The sequence below is a fragment of the Oryx dammah genome, unplaced genomic scaffold, assembly GCF_014754425.2.
Source record: "Oryx dammah isolate SB20612 unplaced genomic scaffold, SCBI_Odam_1.1 HiC_scaffold_29, whole genome shotgun sequence".
Lineage (NCBI taxonomy): Eukaryota > Metazoa > Chordata > Mammalia > Artiodactyla > Bovidae > Oryx > Oryx dammah.
The window spans coordinates 43,530,665-43,543,815 of record NW_024070213.1 but is presented as its reverse complement, the minus strand read 5'-3'; the positions used below and the strand labels follow the sequence as shown (position 1 = coordinate 43,543,815).

Genomic DNA, 13,151 nt, shown 5'->3' with positions numbered 1-13,151 from the left:
CTAGCCAATCAGGTTAGAGGTTGATAGAGAATGATGGGAACTCACATCTTCCAGCTTTAAAAAATTACTTTTGTTGTCTAACCCCAGACTAGCATATTACAGATCAGAGGTCAACAAACTGCCAGATGAGGCCTGTTGCCTATTTTTGCAAGTGAAGTTGTTTCACTGGAGCAAACACAGCCATGCTCAGTTGCTTCTGGGTTTGCTTTTGTGCTACAAGGCCAAGGTTGAGTAGTTGAGACAGAGACTTTATGGTCCACAAAGCCTGGAATATCTCTTTTAGGAAAAGGTTTGCCAATTTGTTATAGATGCTCAAAAAATATTTTTGGATTAAGTCAACTCAAGTCAGACTCTCAGAAACCTCCGCTGCTAATTTGCATTCAAGTCTTCTGTCCAGAGACATCAAAATGAAACAAACACTAAACAATTTTCTTTAAAATTCGGGAAATAAAGGTATAGAGTAGGTAGGAATAGCTGCTGAAGAATCCTGTCTTTCCTTTCAAGTAGCGTTTATTGGGCACCTTCTATCTTCCAGGAACTGTTCTTGGTAGAGCAATGAATGAGACAAGGGTCCTCCCCCAACACTGGGCATCTGGCTGATAAAGTATCGCCCCCTTGCTGGGCTCAGCCAGCGTGGCTTTGTGCGCAGACTCCTGCTTGGCTCCCCCTTCCATCTTCTCTCTCGGGTGCATCTCTGCAGGACCCTGCCTCCCAAGTCCTGCTGTTTCTCTGAGGGTCCTCCTACTAGGCTGTGCTCTGCCTGCAGCCATGGATGGTGCCTCATTCATTCCTCTGGAACTCTCCAGCACTCAGTGCAGACTCTGACATACAGAAGGTGCTCAATTTGTTTCTATGCCCTCACCAGGCTCCTTTGAGAGCCCTAGACCTGGTAATAGGGGCTTCCCTGGTGGCTCAGATGGTAAAGAATCTGCCTGCAATGAGAGAGACCCGGATTCAATCCGCAGGTTGGGAAGATCCCCTGGAAGAGGGCATGGCAACCCACTCCAGTATTCTTGCCTGGAGAATCCCGTGGACACAGGAGCCTGGTGGGCTATGGTTGATGGAGTGGTTGATGGGGTCGAAAAGAATCGGACAAGACTGAGCAACTGACACTTTCACTTTCAGACCTCATAATGCAGAGGACGAACAAACGATCCTTCAGGAATTCCATCTGAGAGCAGTGTCGTGCAGGAATTCATAAAGGGAAAGGACGAGCCTAGTAAGATATTGCCCCTTCTCCTTTAAAAAGAGACCTATGAGTGACCTGATGTCCCCTTCCTTTTTCTTGCCGCCTGGTTGGCTTCATGTTCCATGGGCTTTGAAATGAAACCCAGATTTCAGGCTGACCTGAGAGCTGGGTTTGACGCAAGGAGTAATTATTGAAAGTGACAGGGGTGATCCATATAATAAAATGCTTCCTACATTTTTCATAGAAATGATCCAATACTAACCACTGCTGTGGAGGATGGGAGGGAGGCTTTGGCTGGGGAAGGGCACTTGGGAGCAGAGGGGGTGAGGGCAGGGGCAGGGAGGGGTGCTCCTGGGAGGAGAGCACACTGCTTTCGGAAGTGCTTTCTGAGAGCTTCGTACAGAGCTTTCAGCTACTTCTGCTGGGGCGGCTTTGCGGTCCCATGCATTAAGGACCCTCAGCCTCTCTCCTGGAAATCCTTTTCTCCTGGAACATTTTACCTTGTTAGTTTTCGCTGCTTCTTGAGAGATTTTCTTTGGGTCTCAAAATGCTTTCTCTTGATACTATGTCTCAGGTGGATTTAAGATCACAGCTATTACATCAGGATTTAACTTTGACTTGATTTGTGGGGAAAGAAAAAAAAACAATAATCTCATTGTTTCAGTAGAAGTTCCAGTCTGGCACTGCCTGGTGAGTCTCCTCATTGGATTGTTCAAGAAATATCTACGGAGTACTTTCTATGTGCCGGGCACTGGGCTGGGAATATAATGATGAGTGACATAGGTAGAGTTCTATCAGAGTTCTAGTTGAACTGGCAACACTATGAGGGAGCTGCTTGATCAAACAGACATGGACGCAACAGCATGATAAAGATGCTAGGCTCTGGGAACCCCTTCAGGGGCATAGAGGACTTCTTGGAGGAGGTGTTGTTTCACCGGAAACCTGGAAAATGTGTAGGAACTTGCCAACAAAGAGGGGAGGAAGGGCGTTGCGGGTAGCAGGAAATAGCACACCTGAACGTTTGGCCATGGCAAGGGGGGAAGACAGAAGGCTCAGCTTTTTCCTGCCCTTTGCAGTGACAGAGACCTCTAGATAGTTCTGGCCTTTGGCTCTTAAAGGATGGAAGGGCAGGACCCATCACCAGGAGAGAAATAAAAAAAATTGCATCCACTCACGGAGGAAATATTCTGCTGTGTCAGCTTCATAATCTGCATCCTCTGGGAAGTGATCGATTTGCTTGCAGAGACCTTTGAAGTTCCCTGGAAAACAAGGGAAGAAAGTGCTCGTGAGACATCCAAATCTCCAGGGACTCAGCGCCCACTGGCCTCTTCCTGACTTCTTGTTCTTCTGAAGCTGGCTCAGTCCTCTCCCTCACCTCCCCCCTCCCCCCCAAGGAAGGTATCGCTTTGTCTGTTTGGACATCTGCCCAGTGAATCAAAACACACACACCCGCGGTGCTGCAGAGAGGATCTAAGGCTTAAGACTTCAAAACCCAGCCTTCCATCTCTGCATCGAGGCTTCTGAGGATTAGCTGAGGCTTGGCGGGCGGTGGAGTTTGAATCTGGGCTGGGGACTGCCACAGAGGAGACTAGTGAATACCAGCGTGCCTGCCTCTGTGCCCTAGCTCGGCTGGGAGTCACCTCATGTTTTACATGCGAGAAAGTTGATTGTTTTCCAAAGAGGGCAGACCCCAGACCGAGGCTGGCAAACATTCCCACAGCTCTTTAGATGAGTTTGCAAAGCATTTTCCCATCTGCAATTGCATGGAATTCACTATACGAAGCCCATGAAAGTTCTGCAATACTCCTAGGGTTGAACACCCCACCCAGGCCTGGGTCACTAGCCAGACTTGTGGAGTATGACACAACCTGTGAGAGGAGTAATAGCATCTCCATTTTATAAATGAAGAAACTGAGGCTCAGGGAGACTGGATACAAGTGTGCTTATATAACTATTTTAGGTATTTCAAGCTATTACAGTATATAGGTAATTCTGTACTACATATTACAGAGAAGATGGTTGATCCTTACCCTACAACTCTCCCTTAACTGTCTCTGCAAATTCAAATGACTGAATAAGTGCTCATGGCCAGGAAATGATGGAATCTGGGCTCAAACAAAGACCTTTTGGTTCTAAAACTTTCCTTGGTGATTGCTGAGAAGGTGAGAGCCAGCTCAGATGAGAACCCTAGCCCGCTGTCCAGCAGGTCCCCAGCAGTGATCCCTAAATGAATGAGTGAACTACTGAACGCGATCTTCATAAACACTCATGTGGAGAATAGAATTTACAAGCATGGCTGCTTCATGACAACAGAGACTTTTGTCTGTTTCATTCACCATTTTGTCCTGAGCACCAGCACAGGCATGATGGATGTTGCCTGACTTTCTCTGAATGACTGGACACTCGAAACTGTGCAAGGAGATACGGCGACAGTGGGTGAATGGTATGTTCTGCAGCTGGCCTGCCTGGGTTTCATTCAGCTTCACGGAGATGCCTCAGCTTCCTCATCAGAAAGCAGAGATTGGAGTGATTCTTCCTTTGTCGATTGTTGTGGGGATGACATGAGCTAACACGTCTAAAGTGCTCAGAGCAGTGCCTGGCACATTAGTAAATGTGCTGGGGGAACTGAGTGAGAGAGAAATGAACCTTGCTACATTTAGCCCCTGACATTCAGGATTTTCCTGTGATAGAAGCTAATGCCACCTAATTAATACAGTGTTTAATATGTGTGAACAATTTATTTTCTTGTAAGATCCTGAGCCTTGTAGCCCATAAAGTAGGTTTTATTATGTATGATAGGTATTATTTAAGAATATTAAGTCATTATTACACATATACACAGCTGGATATACAGGATGTGCTCAGTTGCTCAGTCATGTCCAACTCTTTGCAACCGCATGGACTGCAGCCCATCAGGCTCCTCTGTCCACAGGGATTCTCCAGGCAAGAACACTAGAGTGGGTTGCCATGACTCCTCCAGGGGGTTTTCCCAACCCAGGGAACGAACCCAGGTCTCCCGCATTGTGGGCGGTAATTGTGTTTCTAGCTATTATGATATGTATAGGTAACACTGGGGATCCTAGGTGGTGCTAGTGGTAAAGAACCCGCCTGCCAAGGCAGGAGATAAAGGAGACATGGGTTCGATCCCTGGGTCAGGAAGATCCCCCAGAGGAAAGCATGACAACCCACTCCAACATTCTTGCCTGGAGCATCCCATGGACAGAGGATCGTGGCGGGCTACAGTCCATAGGATTGCAGAGTCGGACATGACTGACGCGACTTAGCATGCACACAGGTAGTTCTGTACTACATATAACAGAGAAAATGGTTGATCCTTACCTTACAACCCCCACCTCCCCTTAACTGTATTTCTGCCAAATTTGCTTCCTTTCCCAACTTCTGCAAGAAGAGAGATTCCCCAGAGCATACGGGGACTCCAGGTAGACAGAGTTTGGCTCAGAATGCTCCCAGTGGGGCAGGTGTCTTCTCTGTGTGTGCTGGACCATGTCTTCTGTTGCTTGGCACCCTCCCCACCCCATACCTTGCTGTGTCCCCCTCCTCTGTGGTCTTGAACACGTGCCCACCCTGTTCTCAGCATCTTGATGCATTAACCAGAGGCTTCCCCTCCCTCTCCTGACTTATCCCCCATCCAACCACAGACTCTTTTTTCCTGGGAAGAGTCTTCATTCCTACTTCTAAGAGGATAACATTTACCTCCCCATTGGTAAAACTACAAATCAGTATATTTGAAAACCACTTTGCAAAGCACTTTCCTTTTCTCTCAATTCAGTCTGACAAGTATTTTGTCAGCACCAACTTGGTGCCAGGCATCTTTATAAGGAATCTGTGCAGGAGGTGAGGCGCTGAGAATGGTACTGAAGTGCCCCAAGGCTCCTGACAAATTGGGGACTGTGCTCAGCCCCCAACCACAGGTGGTGCCTCCATGTCTCTCTTCGGACTTCTAGTGCAGCTGATCCCCACGCAGCCTGGCCCCAGCCCCTGCCTCCATCATCTTTGGACCACTGGGTCCCAGCACAGTGCCCCGCACAGGAAAAGGGCTCCAGAGATGCTTGTAGAGAGGCTGTGTCAAAGAATCAGCAGCCCAGACCTCTCCTGTGAGGTCCAGACCTGGGGATCCAACTGTCTATTTGATGTCTCTTGGTGGATGTTCTAAAAGCATTGTACACTCAGCAGGTCCAAACCGGAACTCATGATCTGTCCCTGAAGCCTGGTCTTCTGGAGGCAACAAATAGGTCAGCCAAGGCCTCTCTGTTGCTGCCTCATGCAAGCCTGAGCCCAGCCATCATTGCCAACATTGCTGCCTCTTCCCTGCAGGCTCCATCCATCACAACATCCTGTCTGTATTGGCTCTCAGAATCTTTCAAACCCATCGATTTTTTTCCCCAACAAGAGCAATACCCACTGCCAGGCCACCCTCCTTGCTTTTCTAGATGACTGCGGTAGCCTCCCCACTGGCCATTTGGTACCCACTCTTATCCATCTTTACAAAATAATCATAGTGAAACTTTGACAATGCAAATCTGTTCAAGCCACCTTCAGTTTGAAGTGCTCAACAGCTTCTTGATGTTCTTAGGGAAAATTTCAACATCTTTAACAGGGCGGACCGCTGCCTGGCCTAACCTCCGTCTCAGCGCACGTGCAGTCTCAGCTGTCCTTCCCGCCACGCTCACTCCTTCTCTGGGGCCTTTGCACTTGCTGGTCTAGCCTCCTGTGCCCCGACCGTCTCCTTTGTTGTCCCTCCCTCAACGTCTCTGTGTCCTCCCACACTGTGCTAGTCTGGGATCTGCCACTACTCTGGCTGCCCTGTGGTCAGGGGAGGTCTCAAGGCATGAGTGATGCCGGCAGGAATGTTCTAGCAGAGAGGGAATGCTTGATAGCCCGGGGAGGGGTGGGACAATACAGGAGCACTGTGAGGGTACAAGTGCAAGGCTGGCCTCACGTGGATAGTGGTGCATCCACGGCACCGTGGGGACGGGGCGGTGTGGATACGGATGCAGGGGATGGGAGGGCATGGTGGAAGCTTGTGGCACTTCTCTTTTGGTTGCTTCTATTTTCTGAATGAAATGGGAAACATAATTGCCAACTGAGAGTGAGGAAAGGGAGGAAGGAAGTGAACATTTTCTCCATGAAAGTGGAGAAGGTATGGGCCAGGCTTGAGACATGAAGTATATGTGTTGGTGGCCTGACAGTTCCTCCTGAGGTTCTGTGCTTTTTTCTGAACACATTTAGGATATGGGGGCAGTGCAGTGATAATAAAGAAGTTTTGCAAGGGGAAATGAGAGCCTTGAAGATGAGTGCAGTGGCCAGCCATTGGAAGTTGACAGTGACCCAATGAGAGCATCATCAAAGCTGATCCTCTTACAATTATAAGAGAAGTTGCTGGAGAGCTCAACACTGACCATTCTATGGTTGTTCAGCATTTGAAACAAATTGGGGCGGTGGGTGCCTCATGAGCTGATCATAAATCAAAAAAATCATCTTCTCTTATTCTGTGCAACAACAACGCACCAATTCTCTATTGGATTGTGATGTGTGATGAAAAGTGGATTTTGTATGATGACCAGTGACAGCCAGCTCAGTGGCTAGATGGAGAAGAAGCTCCAAAGTACTTCCTGAAGCTAAACTTGTACCAAAAAAGGTCATGGTCACTGCTTAGTGGTTTGCTGCCTGTGTCGTCTACTACAGTTTTCTGAATCCTGACGACATGGTTACATCTGAGAAGTATGCTCAGCAAATCCATAAGATGCACTGAAAACCTCAACATCTACAGCTGGCACTGATCCACAGAAAGAGCCCAATTCTTTACACAATGCCCGATCACACATCACACAACCAAGCCTTCAAAAGTTGAATGAACTGGGCTACAAGTTTTGCTTCTTTCTCTATGTTCACCTGACCTTTCACAAACTGACTACCACTTCTTCAAGCATCTCAGCTTTTTGAAGTGAAAATGCTTCCACAACCAGCAGGAGGCAGAAACTGCTTTCCAGGAGTTGGTCGAATCCTGAGGCATGGATTTTTATGCTACAGGAATAAACAAACTTATTTCTCATTGGCAAAAATGTGCTGATTTTAATGGTTCTTATTTTGATTAATAAAGATGTGCTTGAGCCTAGTAAAATGATTTAAAATTCACAGTCTAAAACTGCAATTACTTTTTCACCAACTATAATATACAAGATAATATAATACTAGCCTATAATATACGAGATAAAACCAAATAACTTCTATATAAAGACAAAACTAAATGTTCACTTTTATTTCCTATATACATCAAATACATATTATAAAACTGCTTACCAAGTTAAACATTGACGTGCAAATGATTCATCCAATTATTCTAATAGGCCCCAAATCAATGGTTGGTTTTTAGAAATTATTGGTGTGATCTTTTGATGATGAGTCTTTTACAAGCTAAATGATGGCCCTGTCTGGATGGAGATTTGACACAGGGAACCACACCAGATGCTTCTTGCCCTTCTCTGTTAGAGTAAGAGTCATTCTGTGTCAGTGACAGAGAGTTTTCTACTAACTTCTGCTGCTGCTGTTGCTGGTAAGTCGTTTCAGTCGTGTCCAACTCTGTGCGACCCCATAGACGGCAGCCCACCAGGCTCCCCCGTCGCTGAGATTTTCCAGGCAAGAACACTGGAGTGGGTTGCCATTTCCTCTCCAACACGTGAAAGTGAAAAGTGAAAGTGAAGTCGCTCAGTCGTGTCTGACTCTTTGCGACCCACGGACTGCAGCCTACCAGGCTCCTCTGTCCATGGGCTTTTCCAGGCAAGAGTACTGGAGTGGGTGCCATCGCCTTCTCCACTAACCTCTGAGGGACAGAAAACTAAGATCATGGCATCTGGTCCCATCACTTCATGGCAAACAGATGGGGAAACAGTGGAAACAGTGACAGACTTTATTTTCTTGGGCTCCAAAACGACTGCAGGTGGTGACTGCAGCCATGAAATTGAAAGACACTTGCTCCTTGGAAGAAAAGCTATGAGCAACCTAGACAGGATATTAAAAAGCAGAGACATTACTTTACCAACAAAGTTCCATCTAGTCAAAGCGATGGTTTTTCCAGTAGTCATGTATGCATGTGAGAGTTAGACTATAAAGAAACCTGAGCTCTGAAGAATTGATGCTTTTGAACTGTGGTGCTGGAGAAGACTCTTGAGAGTCCCTTGGACTGCAAGGAGATCCAACCAGTCCATCCTAAAGGAAATCAGTCCTGAATATTCATTGGAAGGACTGATGCTGAAGCTGAAGCTCCAATACTTTGGTCATCTGATTCGAAGAACTAACTTACTGGAAGAGACCCTGATGCTGGGAAAGATTGAAGGCAGGAAGAGGAGGGGATTACAGAGGATGAGATGGGTGGATGGCATCCCTGACTCAATGGACATGAGTTTGAGCAAGCTCCAGGAGTTGGTGATGGACAGGGAGGCCTGGCATGCTACAGTCCATGGGATTACAAAGAGTCAGACATGACTGAGTGACTGAACTGAGAGACAGAAGATCAGTGGTGAGGAATGATTGAGGTAAACTGGGACCCAGGCTGTAGTGGGATTGATCCCAGTGGTCTCTGAGGTTGATGGTGATGATGAGGCTGTGAGCTCTGGTTGGAGCATAAGGGGTCTCCAGGAGCACTGGGGGCTCTGTGGCTTAGGACCCAGTCTGACTGACTAAGGCGGTATTTAGGCTCATGAAGCAGTACCCTGGTGGTACCGCATTACTATTGGTAGAATTTAAGTTTGGTAGAACATCTATGTCTGCAGACATTACTACTAACAGTGAAGAGGGGTATCATCTTGTTTTCCGGATGCCAGTCTTGAGTTTTGCTGTATTTCTTTCTGGTTGGTGGCCATCAAGTCCAGGGATTGATTCAGCTTCAGTCACAGATAGATCCAGTGCTCAAATATCTGGTGTTTCTCACCATCTCTGTTTGTCTTTCCTCTCTCCCCAGGGTAGAGATTAAGGGATGACTAAATGCCTGGCTCTGGGGTGGTGGAAGGAAACCTGACCTGATCCTTGCCTTTCAGGGATGCATAGTTTCGGGGGGAAATAGATAGCACAGAATTTACTAGAATGTAATATCTCACATCCTATATTAGAGAGATGTAAGGCATCACTCCTATCACTTCATGACAAATAGATGGGGGAACAATGGAAACAGTGAGAGACTTTATTTTCTTGGGCTTCAAAATGACTGCAGATGGTGACTGCAACCATGAAATTAAAAGACGCTTGCTCCTTGGAAGAAAAACTATGACAAACCTAGATAGCATATTAAAAAGCAGAGACATCACTTTGCCAACAAAGGTCCCTCTAGTCAAAGCTATGGTTTTTCCAGAAGTCATGTACGGATGTGAGAGTTGGACCATAATGAAAGCTGAGCACCAAAGAATTGATGCTTTAGAACTGTGGAGTTGGAAAAGACTCTTGAGAGTCCCTTGGACAGCAAGTAGAGCAAATCAGTCAATCTGGAAGGAAATTAATCCTGAATATTCATTGGAAGAACTGATGCTGAAGCTCCAATACTTTGGCCACCTGATGGGAAGAGCAGACTCATTGGAAAAGACCCTGGTGCTGGGAAAGGTTGAAGGCAAGAGGAGAAGGGGACCAGAGGAGGAGATGGTTGGATGGCATCACTGGTTCAATGGACATGGGTTTGAGCAAGCTCCAGGAGATGGTGAAGCACAGGAAATCCTGGTGTGCTGGAGTCCATGGGGTCACAAAGAGTCAGACACGACTGAGCAATTAAACAATAGCAACAAGGCTTTATGGGCTTCCTCGGTGCCTCAGTGGTAAAGAACCCATCTGCCAAGGCAGAAGACCTGAGTTTGATCGCTGAGTGGGGAAGATCCCCTGGAGGAGGAAATGACAACCCAAGTATTCTTGCCTGGAAAATGCCATTGACAAAGGGGCCTGGTGGGCCACAGTCTCTGGAGTCACAAAAGAGTTGGACACGACTTAGTGACTAAACAACAACAGTAAGAACACAAAGCCTTATGGGGGCATAGTTGTTCAGCTAACGTGTATGTTGCAAAGACTGTATGCCATGTTCTGTGTGATCTGCTGAGGGCACAGAGGAAAAAAATTGACTTTTTGTCCCCACAGAGCTTGCCATCTATGGGAGACAGGGAGGAGGTGCTGTGGGGTAGCAGGATGTGTGTTCTGACATAGCAAGGTGTGTCTGAGAACACACAGAGGGCTGCAGATTCAGGTGTGTGCATGCGTGAGTGTTGACACAGGCTTCCTGACTCAGAAGGTGGAGGAGTCAGCCAGGTGAAGCAGGTAGGCAGGGATGTGTGTGTGTGTGTGTGTGTGCTAGGGCATGTGAGGAAGCAGTGGAGGGTGAGAAGGGATTCTAGGAAGAGGCAAGTCAGGGAAGAGCAAGGTCAGAGAAGTGCTGGGCACACAGGAGGGGGCAGAGTGTCTCAGGGCACCAGGCCAGTCCTCCAGGGCAGGTCCTCCAGGGCAGAGTTGGGAGTAAGAGGGAAACCCGGAGGCAGTGCTGTGCTGGGGCTGGCTTACATCTTGGGAGCTGATTGTTAGGGTCTCTTCTTAACTCACACGAGGAGCTTGAAATCAGCCACGGTGCAAGTGTTCACACCACGGACATTGGCAAACACTACAAATTAAGGTCCTGTATCCCTGCACAGAGAGCCAGCTGGTAAACATTTACCAGCAAACCCCCGGATGCAGGGCAGTCTCATATGAGAGGTCGCCTAGTGCAAAGACATGACATCTTCATGGGATTGGAGATTTACAGAAAGATTGATCCCAACAAGAAGGTTGGATGGGTGAGGGTGAGGGCAGGAGATGGCTGGGGACCAAGCAGGGATCTGATCCTGCTGGGCTTGTGTTCCAGGCTGAAGTGAGGAGGGGGCATCTCAGCCCCCACTCCCCCCAACAAGCACTGGCTTTGAGCTTCTGGAGGATGAGGAGATGGGGGAGATTATTCCTCCATGAGGGCTTCCCAGGAGGCCTAGTGGTAAAGAACCTGCTTGCCAGTGCAGGAGACATGAGACTTGAGTTCGATCCCTGGCTTGGGAGGATCCCTTGGAGGAGAGTAGGGCAACCCACTCCAGTCTTCTTGCCTGGAGAATCCCATGGACAGAGAAACCAGGTGGGCTACAGTCCATGGGGTAGCAAAGAGTAGGACATGACTGAAGCAACTTAGCACACACACACTCCCACCATGAACTATAGAGGATTTTTCTGCCAAGGGACCAACAACTGTGAAATCTCTACTGAACCCCCACTCCAGAAGGGCCAGCGATGTTGCACCAACCCAGAGCCCAGAGACCTCAAGCCAAGCCTTGGAGGGAAGGCCAAGGGCTGAGTCCTAGGCTGCCACAGCTCTGCCTCCAGGAATTCCCTGCTTCAGTCTGAGAATTTCAGCTTGCAGGTATTAAGTAGTTTAAAAGGAGGTGTTATCAGCTTTGTAAAAAGCACATTAATATCTCACAACACCAACTGCTGTCTCATTTCTTTGAGATACAATAACCTCTTCATAAACCTGGTCATTAAGGGTTGAACAAGCGCTGTTTTATTTTTCCACATATTCAGGAGAGGCTGAAAGAGTAGCTTGGAACCTGGAGGCCTCTCGGAGGGAGCCGGCTGACGCATGGGTAGGAAGTCGGCGAAGTAATTTTTTAAGTGAAGCAAATGAAGGGTTTGGTGGGAGCTGCTGGCGATGTGTTTTAAACCTTTTCTGCTCCTGGCTTTTTGCTGTGCTGGCAGGGCCCTCCCTGATGGCAGGGATTAACGAGACCCTGGGGCGGGTGGGCGAGGCCAGCCTCTCTGGGAACCTCAGCCCCCAAGCAGTGCTGGCGCTGGCGGCTTCTGGAAGGTTTGAAATAAAACTCTCTCCCCATTCATTCATTCATTCACTGAATTGTTTCCAACGGCTGCTGCGAGCTAGGTCTTGTGCAGGCGTTGGGTGGGGTTAGACTGGAGTAAGAAGACTGCCCTGCCTGCCTGCTTTCCTGAGTCCGTCCCCAGGTGTGCCCTGAGAGCTCATCTTCCGGAAGCCCTGGGTGCAGCACTGAGCACTTTTGCACACATCTCTGGGAGGAAGAAAAAGTGAAAGTGTTAGTTGCTCAGTCGTGTTCGACTCTTTGCGACCCCAGGGACTGCAACCTGCCAGGCTCCCCTGTCCATGGGATTCTCCAGGCAAGAATACTGAAGTGGGTTGCCTTTCCCTTCTCCAGGGGCTTTTCCTGAGTCTCTTGCATTGCAGGCGGATTCTTTACCCTCTGAGCCACCAGAGACTGTCCTGCCCTGATTCTTGTCAGCTGCTTCTTTTGTTCTTTCAGTGTGATATGGGGAAGAGACTGGACTCCAGACTCAGAGAGTCCCAGCCTCAAAGCCCAGCTCTGCTAGCTACCAGCTGTGCCGCCCTGAGCAGGTCATGTGACCGCTCTGTGCCTATTTCCTTCTTTGTAAAAAGGAAATTCCTGCCCTATGGGGATGATTCTAAGGACTCAATGAGAAAGCGCCTTGTACAGTTCCTAACTCAGAGCAACACTCAACCAATGTAATCCTTCCTTCTCTCTCTTCTTCAAATGACACCTCTTCAAGAAGCCTTTCTTGATTGCCCTTAGTTGGAAAGACTCTTTTTCTCCTCTATGCCCCTCTGAAGTGCGACTAGGTTTTAATGGGCATAGGAGTCACTAGGGGATCATGTTAAACCAGTTGCTGACTCAGTGGGTCTGGAGCGGACCCTGAGACTTGGTATTTCTTGCAAGCTCAAAGGCAGTGTTGTGATTCAGGGTCCCTGGTGGACTATATTTTGGGTTGATTTTGAATACTTTGTATCTGCTTTAATCCTATTTTGTGCTCTGGTATCATTGTTCAGGGGAAAAATGGCTTCAAATCTGTAAGTTCCTCAAGGGAAGAATTTCCTTGATTCTAACGTCCATGCACATTTCTGTGAAATTGG

The 13,151-nt window shown here is 47.9% G+C and overlaps 1 protein-coding gene across 1 annotated transcript in view; it reads right to left on the bottom strand.

Annotated features, from left to right (window-relative positions):
- Positions 1–13,151, bottom strand: part of LOC120858571 (voltage-dependent calcium channel gamma-2 subunit) — a 120,362-nt gene that overhangs the window by 17,964 nt on the left and 89,247 nt on the right. The window contains exon 2 of the mRNA XM_040234714.1: positions 2,365–2,448. Within this exon, the coding sequence (XP_040090648.1) occupies positions 2,365–2,448 (84 nt within the window). The remainder of the gene's footprint in view (positions 1–2,364; positions 2,449–13,151) is intronic.